The 15,118-nt window shown below is 46.0% G+C and overlaps 1 protein-coding gene across 4 annotated transcripts in view; it reads left to right on the top strand.

Moving 5' to 3' along the window:
* The window catches only part of MED12 (mediator complex subunit 12), a 96,656-nt gene that overhangs the window by 30,424 nt on the left and 51,114 nt on the right, over nt 1-15,118 (top strand). For all 4 annotated transcript variants that reach the window (XM_040442341.1, XM_040442342.1, XM_040442340.1 and 1 more), the window contains exons 18-22: nt 2,838-2,981; nt 3,077-3,240; nt 5,871-6,002; nt 12,767-12,994; nt 13,102-13,246. In XM_040442341.1, the coding sequence (XP_040298275.1) occupies nt 2,838-2,981; nt 3,077-3,240; nt 5,871-6,002; nt 12,767-12,994; nt 13,102-13,246 (813 nt within the window). The remainder of the gene's footprint in view (nt 1-2,837; nt 2,982-3,076; nt 3,241-5,870; nt 6,003-12,766; nt 12,995-13,101; nt 13,247-15,118) is intronic.

The raw sequence follows: 15,118 nt of genomic DNA, 5'->3' as shown, positions 1-15,118 counted from the left end.
AGTACCTGATGGAGCTCTTCATTCTTTCTCCAGTAGTACCCTTCTTATGGCCCATCGTTATGTCATTCATTTTATATGTAATTGGGGGTGATAAGCTCTTCCTGCTCCTTTAGCTTGACTGACCCAGTGGTGTGGTGGGAAAATCAGTAAGGGCCTGTACAAAATCCTGCACATGTGCAGCTACTCTGTATCCCCTTACTCCTTTATTAAAGGGGTATTTCGGTAAAGTAACTTAATTTTTGAAAAACTGCATTAAAGGGATTCTGTCATGACATTTGAGGCCTATAACCTAAACATATGGCCAGGTCCGTACTAATAACCTGAATCCGAAACTGTCCTTATTAAAGGGGTTTTGCACTTTCATTTAACTGATGATCTATCCTCTGGATAGATCATCAGCTTCTGATCGGCGGGGGTCCAACACCCGGGCCCCCCGCCGATCAGCTGTTTGAGAAGGCAGCGGCGCTCCAGCAGCGCCGCGGCCTTCTCACTGTTTACCGCCGGCCCACTGATGTCACGACTAGTATCAACTAGCGTGGGCGCGGCTAAGCGCCATTCTAAGCTCCACGCGGCTAAGCTCCACGCTAGTTGATACTAGTCATGACGTCAGTGGCCCGGCGGTAAACAGTGAGAAGGCCGCGGCGCTGCCTTCTCAAACAGCTGATCGGCGGGGGTCCTGGGTGTCGGACCCCCGCCGATCAGAAGCTGATGATCTATCCAGAGGATAGATCATTAGTTAAATAAAAATGCAGAACCCCTTTAAATCTGCCTGTGGCTCTATTAGCACATAAAACTGGTTTTTATAACCTGTCATTCACCTACCTAAGGTGCCCAAGGGGACGTCGCTTCATACAGGGTGCCCGGCTGCAGCCATCTCCGTCTGGTGCCCAGCGCCGCCTTCCTAGTTGAAATCGCCGCCTTCCTCACCTCAGCCCCGCCTTCCTCACCTCAGCCCCGCCTCCGCAATAGTCTGGTCCCTCTGCCAGATCCCGCGCGTGCGCACTAGGCATAACCTGAGGGACGGGACGATTGCGGAGGCGGGGCTGAGGTGAGGAAGGCGGCGATTTCAACTGGGAAGGCGGCGCTGGGCCCCAGACGGAGATGGGTGCAGCCGGGCACCCTTTATGAAGCGACGTCCCATTGGGCACCTTCAAAACTGATCTGCAAAAAATACGGATGATGTCCGTGTGCATACCGTATTTTGCAGAACAGCTGGCCCTTCATAGAACAGTACTATCCTTGTCCATAATGCGGACAATAATAGGAGATGTTCTATTTTTTTGCGGAACGGATACACGGAGTAAATTATTTTTTTTTTTGCGGACCCATTGAAGTGAATGGTTCCGCATACAGTCCGCAAAAAAATGGAACAGACACGGAAAGAAAATACAATCGTGTGCATGAGCCCTTAGCTAGAGAATCGATAGCAACGCACTGAGCATGCTCGACCTAACAAAGGCTCAGAACTACAGGTCGATGCCATGGTAATTTATGAGGAAACACAGTGGGCAGCACTTGCACTTCTATAACTACTGAACAGTAAATATGTGACATTTACATTATATTAGGTAATTACTGATGATGAATCAGTCTAAAACACAAGTTATATTTATGGTAACTGGAATACCCCTTTAAAACCTGGTGAACTTGCGCTGGCTCCAGAGGGTTGAAGAATAACAGAGCGCAATGGTGGATAACGGCACATGTGCGAGATTCTGTGCTGACGTTCCCACCTCTGTCAATCAAGCCAAAGAGGCCAGTTTAGGGGCATGGAGTGCATGATTTGTGCGGCTAGCTCTCCACCCCCTTTGTTTACATAAATGACACTACAATAGTCCATAAGAAGGGGACCATCAGGTACTGGGGGGGCGCAAAGAGCATATGACAGGTTTTTACTCTGGAAATTATTTTTTTGTTGGTGACTTTGCCCTGTAGAAATGTCACCCTGCCTTATTGTAGTCATGTATTTGCTCTCTACCACGTAACCATGTCCAGTGGCCAATGTGGCTTATGTAATATAAAGCTGTCCGCTATCTGGCAGATATAGCCAATTCATAGCTTACATAGCGTTACTTGCCTTTTGCTACAATCTATGGTCCATATCCTAATGTTCTCTGGACCTGTCGTTTTTCTGAAGGCTAGTCAAGATGTAAGGACAATGTTCAAGAAATAGCCTGAAAATCTGGAGCAGAATCTGCATGTAAGGCCTCTTTCACACGACCGTATGGCTTTTTCAGTGTTTTGCGGGCCGTTTTTTCCAGATCTGTTGTTCCGTTTTTTGTTTCCGTTGTGTTTCCGTTTCTGTTCCGTTTTTCCGTTCCGTTTTTCCGTATAGGCCTACAGTATACAGTAATTAAATAGAAAAAATTGGGCTGGGCATAACATTTTTCAATAGATGGTTCCGCAAAAAACTGAATGGATACGGAAGACCTACGGATGCATTTCTGTATGTGTTCCGTTTTTTTTTTGCGGCCCCGTTGACTTGAATGGAGCCAGTGACCGTGATTTGCGGACAAGAATAGGACAAGACTCAAATTCTAGCGGAACGGAATTGCGGACATACGGAAACGGAATGCTCACGGAGTACATTCCGTTTTTTTTGCGGACCCATTGAAATGAATGGTTCCGTATACGGAACACAATAAACGGCCCGTATACGGAACGCAAAAAAAACGTTTGTGTGAACGAGCCCTAACAGGAAGGTTTATTGCGGACTTCAGATTTCACTCTTTGCATTACAATGTGGATTTCTTTTCCCACACCTCAATAGGGTTTCTAAAACCAGCAAATATGGCCTAATAAATACTTCAAGTGAAGCTTTAACTCTTCTCTTACAGGTCTCTCGAAATGTTCTGGAACAGATTACAAGCTTTGCATTGGGCTTATCTTATCACCTTCCTCTGGTGCAACATGTTCAGTTTATCTTTGACCTGATGGAATATTCCCTTAATATCAGTGGCCTCATTGACTTTGCCATTCAGGTTTGCATTATTTTTTTACCCTCTTTTTCTCTATACTTTTTTTTTCTTGTTAAAATCTGTTTAATTCGGTTTCTGTCTTTCCTGTCACCCTGCAGTTGCTAAATGAGCTGAGTGTTGTTGAAGCAGAACTCCTGCTTAAGTCCTCCGACCTTGTTGGTAGTTACACGATGGGACTGTGTTTGTGCATTGTAGCTGTCCTGAGACATTATAACACCTGCCTGATTCTCAACCAGGAGCAGACCGCACAGGTGTTCGAAGGGTGAGAGCAAAATGAGTGGATCGGAATTGTTAAATAACTCAATTATATGGGGAAATTGTTGCCAGATGCCCAAAAGGCCTTGGATTTATGGCTTTTACTGATTATGCATAAATTGCAGCAAAAAAAGCCCCAAAATTGGCACCTGTAATTATAAACTTCTGCATCATTCTTAAACCCCCTTCTTTAAAGATGGTGCCCACTCCGGAGCTGAGTGAGCGCCATAGTCAGAGGTCCTGCTGTTTCGTAAAGCAGACACCCAGGGTTAATGTCTACGATCGGCATGTTCCCGCACCAGTAATGGCTTGCCCTGGCTGGGATTGGGGAAGCTGTTACTTTGTAGTGATTATCCAGAGCCTGCATGAGGCTCTGGTATATTCCAATACGGACCTGCAGGTGGCAGCACTGCAATGAAATATACTGAATTGTGTATTTGGTAATTGTTAAAAATCCATAAAAAAAATACAAATGGCAATCTGATTATTGCTTTTTATAGTCTAAGTGACTTAAACATATAAAAAAAAGTAAAGGTTTTAAAAAATATAATAAAATAAAAATAAAAAGGTCTAAGGCTACTTTCACATTAGCGTTCGGAGCCGATCCGTCTGATGTTTCATCAGACGGATCCGCTCCGATAATGCAGACGTTCGCATCCGTTCAGAACGGATGCGTCTGCATTAAAACGTAAAAAATTTTCTAAGTCTGAAAGTAGCCTGAGCGGATCCGTTCAGACTTTACATTGAAAGTCAATGGGGAACGGATCCGCTTGAAGATTGAGCCATATTGTGTCATCTTCAAGCGGATCCGTCCCCATTGACTTACATTGTAAGTCTGGACGGATCCGCTCGCCTCCGCGCGGCCAGGCGGACACCCGAACGCTGCAAGCAGCGTTCAGGTGTCCGCTCACTGAGCGGAGCGGAGCGGAGGCTGAGCGCTGGCAGGCGGATGCATTCTCAGTGGATCCGCCTCCACTGAGAATGCATTGGGGCCAGACGGATGCGTTCGGGGCCGCTCGTGAGCCCCTTCAAACGGTGCGCACGAGCGGACACCCGAACGCTAGTGTGAAAGTAGCCTTAATCTTTTCCATCGCCAGAAGTAAAATAAGCAATTTAACCCCTTTGCTACCGGCGCCGTACATGTGCAAACATGGCACCCGTCCTATTAAATCTTAAAAATTTTTTAACATTTTTTTTTTTGTATCACCATATTCTGACCCCCATAACTTTTTTTTTTTTTTATAGTTATATCTAGGGATGATCGAATTGACTTCAGATGAAACATTAGAAGTCGATTCGCAAAAAAACTTCACTTGAATACTGTACGGAGTGAGCGCTTCGGACAGTATAAGAATGTATTGGCTCCAATGAGCCGAAGATATTACTTCGCGAAGTCTCACGAGACTTCAGGTAATAACTTAAAAAATGTATATCTACTGTTAAAAACTTTTTCCGGAACTCTGGATCGGTTCCAAGGTACCACTTGGAACTGAACCCGAGTTTGGGAAAAGGTTTTTAACAGTAGATATACATTTTTGCAGTTATTACCCGAAGTCTCGCGAGACTTCACGAAGTAATAACTTCGGCTCATCGGAGCCAATACATTCTAATACTGTACAGAGCGCTCGCTCTGTACAGTATTCAAGTGAAGCTTTATGCGAATCGACTTCGGATGTTTCATCCGAAGCCAATTCGCTCATTCCTAGTTATATCTATTCAGATGTGTGGGGGCTTATTTTTTGTGGGACAATCTGTAGTTTTTATCGATACCATTTCGGAGTGTGTGTGTGTGTGTGACTTTTAGATCCCATTTTATAAAAAAAAAATTGGGTAAGAGAAGCAATGAAAACATTTAATATTGGCCATTTTGACCTTTTTCCTTTTTTCACTGTATTGGAAAAAAAAAAAATGTCTAAGTTTATTTTTACACTACTTAGACATAATGAACCTATACATATGTAGTATAGTTGTAATCGTACTGACCCAGAGAATAAAGGGCATGGGTCTGTTTTGCTGCAGACAGAAAGCCGTGGGAACAAAACCTATAAAACAGTGGAGGAATTGCGTTTTTTTTTTCGAATTCTACCCCATTTTGAGTTTTATTTTTTTTTTATTAGAAAGTACAACTTGTCCCGAAAAAAATAAGCCCTCATACAGCTATGTGAACGGAAAAATAAAAAAGTTATGGTTCATAGGGAAGAAAAATGAAAACGCAAAAATGAAAAAACCTCGGGTATCCTAAGGGTTAAAAAGAAATGGCATAAGCATTGCCACATGCAAAAATGCCTGTACTATTAAAATATAAAAATATTTATCCCATGTGTTCAACATCATAATGGAAAAAAACTCATATGGCCAGTATGCCTTTTTTGTCACTTTAACTCTCCAAACAAATGAATAAAAAATGATCAGAAAGTCATGCATACCCCAAAATGATATCACTGAAAAGTACAGTGCCCCACAAAAATGATTCATCACTCGGCTCCGTAGACTTAAATATAACAAATTATGGGGGTCAGAATATGATTGTTGGGTTTTGAGCGGCAGGGCACCTTGTGATCAGCTGATAAGGGGAGCAATGCATACGACCCCCATTAGTAAGGTACCACAGTAACATGACTCTTTCTTTCTTTCCAGTCTGTGTGGAGTGGTGAAACATGGCATGAACCGGTCAGATGGTTCGTCTGCTGAACGTTGTATTCTAGCTTATTTGTATGACTTGTACATGTCTTGCAGTCACCTCAAAAGCAAGTACGGAGAACTGTTCAGGTAAGTGGTACAGATTGCATGTATTTAGCATTTTAACCCGCATAGCATTATATGGATTTATGATGCTATGTAACCCTTAGAGGTCTGGAATGTATTGGAGAACACTGACCTAATGCTGTCAGTGTTATATAACACATTCCAGACCTCTAAGGGTTACATTGCATCATAAATCCATATAATGCTATGCAACCCCATCAGTGCTGGGAGGGCAGGACAGGGGCCGCTGTATACTCACAATGAGAGTCTGATGCGTGAGACTCCCTCATCTGAAATGGACCTTAAGGACAAGAAAAACTTAGCAAGCAACATTTGATAAATGTGACATAAAATACTCCAACACAGACTCAACAATACTCCAAAACTGACTTCAAATATTCCCCTTATTATTTATTTGAAAGTGCCATCAGTTCCATGGCGCTGTACATCCAGGGTTACACAAATATAAAAATACAATATACAGACTATTAACAGATTGGTACAGAGGGGTAGAGGACCCTGCCCGCAAGAGCTTACAATCTACAAGGGACGGGGAGAACACAGTAGGTGAGGGTATAGGCTGCTTGTGTGGTGGTGTGGTGGCAGCATGCTTTTGTAAGTGGTAGGCTTTCTTGAAAAGGTGGGTTTTCAGGTTACTCTTATACCTTACCTCGTTTTGGCTCATAGTAGTAACTGATCAAATAACTGAAGTGTGAACTCGGCCTTACTTGTGCACCAGACAGCTGCGTGACCACCCTCCACACGGGAAGTAATTGCGCTGCAGCTTGTATTCCCCAGGCATGCTATCTCTCCCTGTCTGTGGTGCTGGACAGTAGACGGCCGTTCTGAGGTGCTCCAGACAGACACATTACTCTCATCACTAGATTCTGTATCAGACAAACCTGCCCAATTACGGTTTTACTGAGCAATCACTTTGCTCCCTTCATTTCGTGGAATAATTGTGCTATCAGTAGATGCTGTATATGACAGATCTACGTAGTCCTGTCATGCACCAGGTAGCCACATTACACCCTTTAATAGGTTGAGTATTCCCACTACCTCCAAATGTTGTATCTGACAAGACATCATAACTCATTGGTTTACCTGGGGGATGCACTTCTCCTTTCCTCTGACCGAGCCATTGCACTATTGCTAGATGCTCTATCTGACAAACCTGCGTGGCTGACGTTTTCGCAGATGCTTGCTTTTCCGTTGTCGGAATTATTATATTGTGGCTATATGCTGTATCCAGGGCTTTTTTTTTCTCAGAGAAAAGGTGGTGGAACTCACCACCCCACCCCCCCTCCCCTAACCATGCCCCTACCCACCCCTAGGACCGCCCCCTAAAACCGCTCCTTTAGAGAACAGGGATACACTGTGCCACACAATACTGTATACTGTGTGGCACAGTGTAGAGGTATACTGTATACTGTGTGGCACAGTGTAGAGGTATACTGTATACTGTGTGGCACAGTGTAGAGGTATACTGTATACTGTGTGGCACAGTGTAGAGGTATACTGTATACTGTGTGGCACAGTGTAGAGGTATACTGTATACTGTGTGGCACAGTGTAGAGGTATACTGTGTGGCACAGTGTAGAGGTATACTGTGTGGCACAGTGTAGAGGTATACTGTGTGGCACAGTGTAGCGGTATACTGTGTGGCACAGTGTAGCGGTATACTGTATATTGTGTGGCACAGTGTATGCTATATGTCTATAACATAAACATATTTCACATGAAAACTTACTGTTACTTGGCTTGGCCCTTGGGGATCTCGGACACCACTTCAACACTTTGGCCGGGGGCTCGGCGGAGCTGATGTTGTGTTTTATCCTAATGAGAGAGATTTCATAATTAAGATTTGGAGAAGGGGCTGAGGGGTCACAGAGCAGGGAGAGGCTGGTGCTGCTACTAGGGGGTCATACCATGGGGGAGTAATAAAGCCCACCATAATGCCCCCTTAATGTGACAATGCAAAAAATATTCCCTTATGCCCCCAGTTGAGCTAATGTCCCCCATAATGTGCCAGTATAAAATGCCCCATATAGCGTGCCCCAGTAGATGCCCTCAGTGTCCCCCATAATTTGCAAGTATAAAATGCCCCTTCTTAGTGCCCCCCGTAGATGACTCCATAGTACTCCTCTCCCCCCTTTCCCATAGTACCCACCATGTGTCCCAGTATAAAATGCTACTGTACAGAGCCCCCCATATAAAATACCCCTTCTTTGTGACCTCAGTAGATGCCCCTATAGTGCCCACCAATAATGTGCCAGTAATAAGTGCCCTCAATCACGTGCCACTGCCAGTAACAAGAGCCCCCCCATCTCGTGCCAGTAACAAGAGCCCCCCATCTCGTGCCAGTAACAAGAGCCCCCCATCTCGTGCCAGTAACAAGAGCCCCCCATCTCGTGCCAGTAACAAGAGCCCCCCATCTCGTGCCAGTAACAAGAGCCCCCCATCTCGTGCCAGTAACAAGAGCCCCCCATCTCGTGCCAGTAACAAGAGCCCCCCATCTCGTGCCAGTAACAAGAGCCCCCCATCTCGTGCCAGTAACAAGAGCCCCCCATCTCGTGCCAGTAACAAGAGCCCCCCATCTCGTGCCAGTAACAAGAGCCCCCCATCTCGTGCCAGTAACAAGAGCCCCCCATCTCGTGCCAGTAACAAGAGCCCCCCCTCTCGTGCCAGTAACAAGAGCCCCCCATCTCGTGCCAGTAACAAGAGCCCCCCATCTCGTGCCAGTAACAAGAGCCCCCCCATCTCGTGCCAGTATTGTAATAAGCCCCCCCATCTCGTGCCAGTAACAAGAGCCCCCCCATCTCGTGCCAGTAACAAGAGCCCCCCCATCTCGTGCCAGTAACAAGAGCCCCCCCCATCACGTGCCAGTATTGTAATAAGCCCCCCCCCATCACGTGCCAGTCTTGTAATAAGCCCCCCCATCACGTGCCAGTAACAAGAGCCCCCCCATCTCGTGCCAGTAACAAGAGCCCCCCCATCTCGTGCCAGTATTAAGCCCCCCCACCCATCACGTGCCAGTATTGTAATAAGCCCCCCCGCCCCCCCCCCCCCCCCAATCATGTGCCAGTATTGTAATAAGCCCCCCAATGTGCCAGTAACACTATTGTAAAAACAAAAAAAAACTTATACTTACCTCAGTGTCAGCGATGCGATGCAGGCCTCTTCCGGCCTGTTTCCCGCGCTCTATTGCTCAGGCGGCGCGATGAAGTCATCGCGCCGCCTACGCCGGCCTCTGATAGGCTGCAGGCACTAGGCCGGCAGCCTATCAGAGGAAGGGGAAGGGACACGCCTCTCCCTCCCCTGCACCGCCGCAGCAAAGGCAGATTACTATGGAGATGAGCGCAATGGAAGCGCTCATCTCCCTGTGGGCGGCGGCGGCTCACTTGGGGGGGGGGGGGGGGGGAGCACAGCGTGATGTGGGGGGGGGGGGGGCACAGCGTGATGTGGGGGGGGGCTGTGGCCCCCTCTGGCTCCCCCCTGGCGACGCCACTGCTAAGCACCGGGCCGGCTGGGCCCAGTAACTAAAGGAGGTCGGGGGAAAATAAGTGGTGGAACGCCGTTCCGGGGCGTTCCGCCAGAAAAAAAGCCCTGGCTGTATCTGTTAGGCCTACCTAGTAACCCCCGTTATGGAGGAGCTATAGTCCTATAGCTTACTGTTGTGCAGTTTAGAGGCCCTATCGGTTAAAAATGTGCACTACCACTTTGCATCTGACAGGTGTACCCCCTTACCTAGACGTAGTTGATTGCCAGTCACTGTACAGTACAGTCATGTCCATAAATATTGGGACATTGACACAATTGTAACATTTTTGGCTCTATACACCACCACAATGGATTTGAAATGAAACAAACAAGATGTGCTTTAACTGCAGACGACTGTCAGCTTTAATTTGAGGGTATTTACATCCAAATCAGGTGAACTGTGTAGGAATTACAACAGTTTGCATATGTGCTTCCCACTTATTAAGGGACCAAAAGTAATGGGACAATTGGCTTCTCAGCTGTTCCATGGCCAGGTGTGTGTTATTCCCTCATTATCCCAATTACAATGAGCAGATAAAAGGTCCAGAGTTAATTTCAAGTGTGCTATTTGCATTTGAAATCTGTTGCTGTCAACTCTCAAGATGAGATCCAAAGAGCTGTCACCATCAGTGAAGCAAGCCATCATTAGGCTGAAAAAACACAACAAACCCATCAGAGAGATAGCAAAAACATTAGGCATGGCCAAAACAACTGTTTGGAACACCAAAAGAAACGGAAAACAACTGTGGTGGATGACCGAAGAATTCTTTCCCTGGTTAACAAATCACCCTTCACAACAGTTGGCCAGATCAAGAACACTCCGGGAGGTAGGTGTATGTGTGTCAAAGCCAACAATCAAGAGAAGACTTCACCAGATTGAATACACAGGGTTCACCACAAGATGTAAACCATTGGTGAGCCTCAAAAACAGGAAGGCCAGATTAGAGTTTGCCAAACGACATCTAAAAAAGCCTTCACAGTTCTGGAACAACATCCTATGGACAGATGAGATCAAGATCAACTTGTACCAGAGTTATGAGAAGAGTATGGAGAAGGAAAGGAACTGCTCATGATCCTAAGCATACCACCTCATTAGTGAAGCATGATGGTGGTAGTGTCATGGCGTGGGCATGTATGGCTGCCAATGGAATTGGTTCTCTTGTATTTATTGATGATGTGACTTCTGACAAAAGCAGCAGGATGAATTCTGTTTCGGGCAATATTATCTGCTCATATTCAGCCAAATGCTTCAGAACTCCATTGGACGGCGCTTCACAGTGCAGATGGACAATGACCCAAAGCATACTGCAAAAGCAACCAAAGAGTTTTTTAAGGGAAAGAAGTGGAATGTTATGCAATGGCCAAGTCAATCACCTGACCTGAATCCGATTGAGCATGCATTTCACTTGCTGAAGACAAAACTGAAGGGAAAATGCCCCAAGAACAAGCAGGAACTGAAGACAGTTGCAGTAGAGGCCTGACAGAGCATCACCAGGGATGAAACCCAGAGTCTGGTGATGTCTGTGCGTTCCAGACTTCAGGCTGTAATTGACTGCAAAGGATATGCAACCAAGTATTAAAAAGTGAAAGTTTGAGTTATGATGATTATTCTGTCCCATTACTTTTGGTCCCTTAACACGTGGGAGGCACATATGCAAACTGTTGTAATTCCTACACCGTTCACCTGATTTGGATGTAAATACCCTCAAATTAAAGCTGACAGTCTGCAGGTAAAGCACATCTTGTTTGTTTCATTTCAAATCCTTTGTGGTGGTGTATAGAGCCAAAAATGTTAGAATTGTGTCGATGTCCCAATATTTATGGACCTGACTGTGCTGCATTTGTCATCACTGCACATATTGAACTTTATATGTGTGGGGTAATAGGACTACCACTAGGCAGTGTCTCTATCACTGCTTATCTAACCTGTGAATTACATAGTTTCTTGTGTGGACAACCCTTTTACTCACCAGCCTACCGTTTTAGCTCATTACATAGCGCGTCTCTCTGTACCATGCTGGTGGCTTTCCTTGTCTAAAGTGGGAAGCTAAGCAGACCTGAGCCAAGTTTCTGACCTGGATGTCAGTTGCATGCTTGCACTCAGTAGGGAGTGTCAGTTTTTTGTAATTATGTGATTACAGAGTATTTTCCTTTACTAGGTAACATGCTTGATCGTTACTGCCTACCTCTGTTTCACTCATCAGCCTGGGCACAATATATGTATGTAGCCACGTAGGTCTCTCTTTCTAGGACGTCTTGGACAGTCTTTCTACCCAATTTCCATCTAGAAGGCTGCTCCTTAAACTAGTCGTGTCACATGGAACTAAATGTGTTTTTTCCATACGCCTCCCCAACGGCACCAGCAGGAGGATTGGCTCCGGATGCGTTCAGTGAAACTTGCACCATTTTGCAAGCAAGTTCAGTCAGTTTTGTCTGCGATTGCGTTCAGTTGTTCAGTTTTTTCCGCGTGGGTACAATGCGTTTTGATGCGTTTTTCACGCGCGTGATAAAAAACGGAAGGTTTACAAACCGTTTTTCACTGAAGCCCCATTTACTTCTATGGGGCGAGGTCTGCGTGAAAAACGCAGAATATAGAACATGCTTCGTTTTTCACGCAACGCAGAACTGATGCGTGAAAAAAACACTGACCTTATTGAAATGAATTGGTCAGGATTCAGTGCGGGTGCTATGCGTTCTTGTCACGCATTGCACCCGTGCAGAAAACTTGCTCGTGTGACAGGGGCCTTAGTGTCCCCTCCATGCCTCTTCCTGCTCCAGTCAGTGATTATGTGATTGCCAGGGATCTGCATGAGCTGCTCAGTCTTGGCAGACCCAGACCAGCATGTCAGGAGGCTACATTCCCCATGTATCTAGGGCTAGTATGGCAGAACCAGTTACAGAACAAATAAATAAATAAAATTGTATTGTGCTAGAGGCTGCCCAAAGGTTTGGGCACGGCTAGATAGTGGCTGGCTGCACATGTCAAAGCAGTGTCCGCTTGGCAGTCAATGCCAGTGCAATTTTGCAGTAAAATTGTGTGCCCGTTGGCTGCTGCAGCTGAGCACTGCATCCTCACTTTCTGGCCAATACCCTAAGGATATAGTTGTCCTGGTCTACGTGTCTGCTTCTCTGCTCTGTGCCTTATTCTTGTTTTACAACTTGCCACTTTTGCTTTTGTCTGTATATGCGGTACACTGTTTTTAACCTTTGACTACAATTAAAAAAAAATGTTTTTCTTTTGAATATAGTGATTTCTGCTCCAAAGTAAAGAACACTATATACTGTATAGTGGATCCATCGGACTCAAACATGTTGTGGGAACAGGAGTTTATGCTGGATACTATCTCTAATCCAACAGAACATAATTATAACTTTGCCATGCTGGGAAAGCTACTGAGAGATTCTCCTACCAATCGCTACAGTTTTGTGTGCAATGCACTTGTACATGTGTGTGCAGGAGACCATGACACTGACGGGTAAAGATATTCTGGCATATATTTGTGGGTTTTGACAATAGGGACTTAATTAAAATCCTATTAACCCAACCGAGATGAACCAATTATTTTATGTTTTTCTTATGCAGAATAAATGACATTGCTATTCTGTGTGCTGAGTTGACTGGATCCTGCAAAGATCTGAGCTCTGAGTGGCTGGGGGTCCTGAAAGCTCTCTGCTGCTCTTCGAATAATGGCACCTGTGGCTTCAATGACTTGCTGTGTAATGTAGATGTAAGTCCTACAGAAATGTGTTTCGATATCTGTGTATTTTCGGTCATTGAAAGTGGCTTGTATGCTGTTTTATGCTTACCGGTTATTAAAGGAAATCTGTCTATATCAGTCCGATCTGAGGGCAGCAGATTATAGAGGGGAAAGGAGGGGGGGGGGGGGGGGGTTCGAAAAGGACTAATTTGTAGCTTTGTGGGAAAAGCGTCATTATCTTGTAATTTATTAATATTAATTCTACTCTGGGCTTAGGAGTCATGTGGGCAGTCCTGTCAGTGATTGACAGATGTCTCTGTGCACAGTCATACAGGGAAGGTTATCAGTCACTTAGTAGGACCGCCAATTGTGCTCTCAAAGCCCAGAATGAGCAGGAATTAGCCTCTTAAAGCATTATGCTGTACATGTATGGCATTATGCACCTGCAGTTGTATAGAGTGGGTTGCTGCGGTGAGTCCGCTCCACTGTATCATACAGTAGGGATCGACCGATTATAGGTTCTACCGATATTATCGGCCGATATTGAGGATTTTGACCGTTATCTGTATCGACATCTATTTTGCCGATAACGTATTGGGAACACAGAACGCGCTGCTCTCAGCGCTCTCTGTGTTCCCTCAGCAGCACAGGGGAGAAGGAAGCAGTGTCTCCCCCTGTGATGCTGCTGCCGCTGCCGCCAATGAGAGGAGAGAAGATAAGAGGAGGGGAGGGGCTGTGGCCACTGCGCCACCAATGAAGATAAGTCTTTCATTAATTCATATACAGGAGGCGGGAGCTGGCTGCAGAATCACATAGCCGGCTCCCGACCTCTATGAGCGGTACTAGCTGCGGTCCGCGGTAGTTAACCCCTTTGGTGCCGTGGATCGCAGCTACCGCTCATAGAGGTCGGGAGCCGGCTATGTGATTCTGCAGCCAGCTCCCGCCTCCTGTATATGAATGATTGAGAGACTTATCTTCATTGGTGGCGCAGTGCGCCCCCCCCCCCCCCCCCAAGCCCCCCAGTATTAATCATTGGTGGCGCAGTGCGACCCCCATCCCAATAGTAAAAACATTGGTGGCGCAGTGCGCCCCCCCACCCCCATCCCAATAGTAAAAACATTGGCGGCGCAGTGTGCCCCCCCCCCCCCCCCAAGCCCCCCAGTATTAATCATTGGTGGCGCAGTGCGCCCCCCCCATCCCAATAGTAAAAACATTAGTGGCGCAGTGCGCCCCCCCCCCCCCCCAAGCCCCCCAGTATTAATCATTGGTGGCGCAGTGCGTCCCCCCACCCCATCCCAATCGTAAAAACATTGGTGGCGCAGTGCCCCCTTCCCCCCCACCCAGTATTAATCATTGGTGGCAGTGGCCACAGGATCCCCTCTCTCCTCCTCCTCCGAACAAGGGTTCTAGTCCCTAAGGGGGCTAAAAGTTAGTAAAAAAAAAACACAAAAATATTAAGTATAAATGAAAAAGATTCACAAAAAAAAAAAATATAATAATACACGTTAACAATAAACATATTAATTTTCAGCAGATTTGTGTAGGAAATTTTATTTTTTTCTCAAAAATGAAAATTCCCAGAATATCGGTATAAATTATCGGCTATCGGCCTGAAAGTTCACAAAGTATCGGGATCGGCCCTAAAAAATCAATATCAGTCGATCCCTAGTAGGCACCCAACCACGATGACTGGGAATGGCGATCGTGCTGAACATAGTCAATTAACCCCTCAAATGCCACATTCAACACCGATCGCTGCATCTGTGGAGTCAGACAGAGGGATGCTGCCTTCCAATCAGAGCCCCTGCAGTGAAATCATATTACCATGGCAGCCCAGATGCTTCTGAAGCTTTCCAGGGCTGCCCATGGTAAGCTCCCTGCTGAACTATGCACGAGGCACAG

Source organism: Bufo bufo, chromosome 8 (assembly GCF_905171765.1).
Source record: "Bufo bufo chromosome 8, aBufBuf1.1, whole genome shotgun sequence".
Lineage (NCBI taxonomy): Eukaryota > Metazoa > Chordata > Amphibia > Anura > Bufonidae > Bufo > Bufo bufo.
The sequence above is the reverse complement of the archived record's forward strand: the minus strand, read 5'-3'. Positions and strand labels throughout refer to the sequence as shown.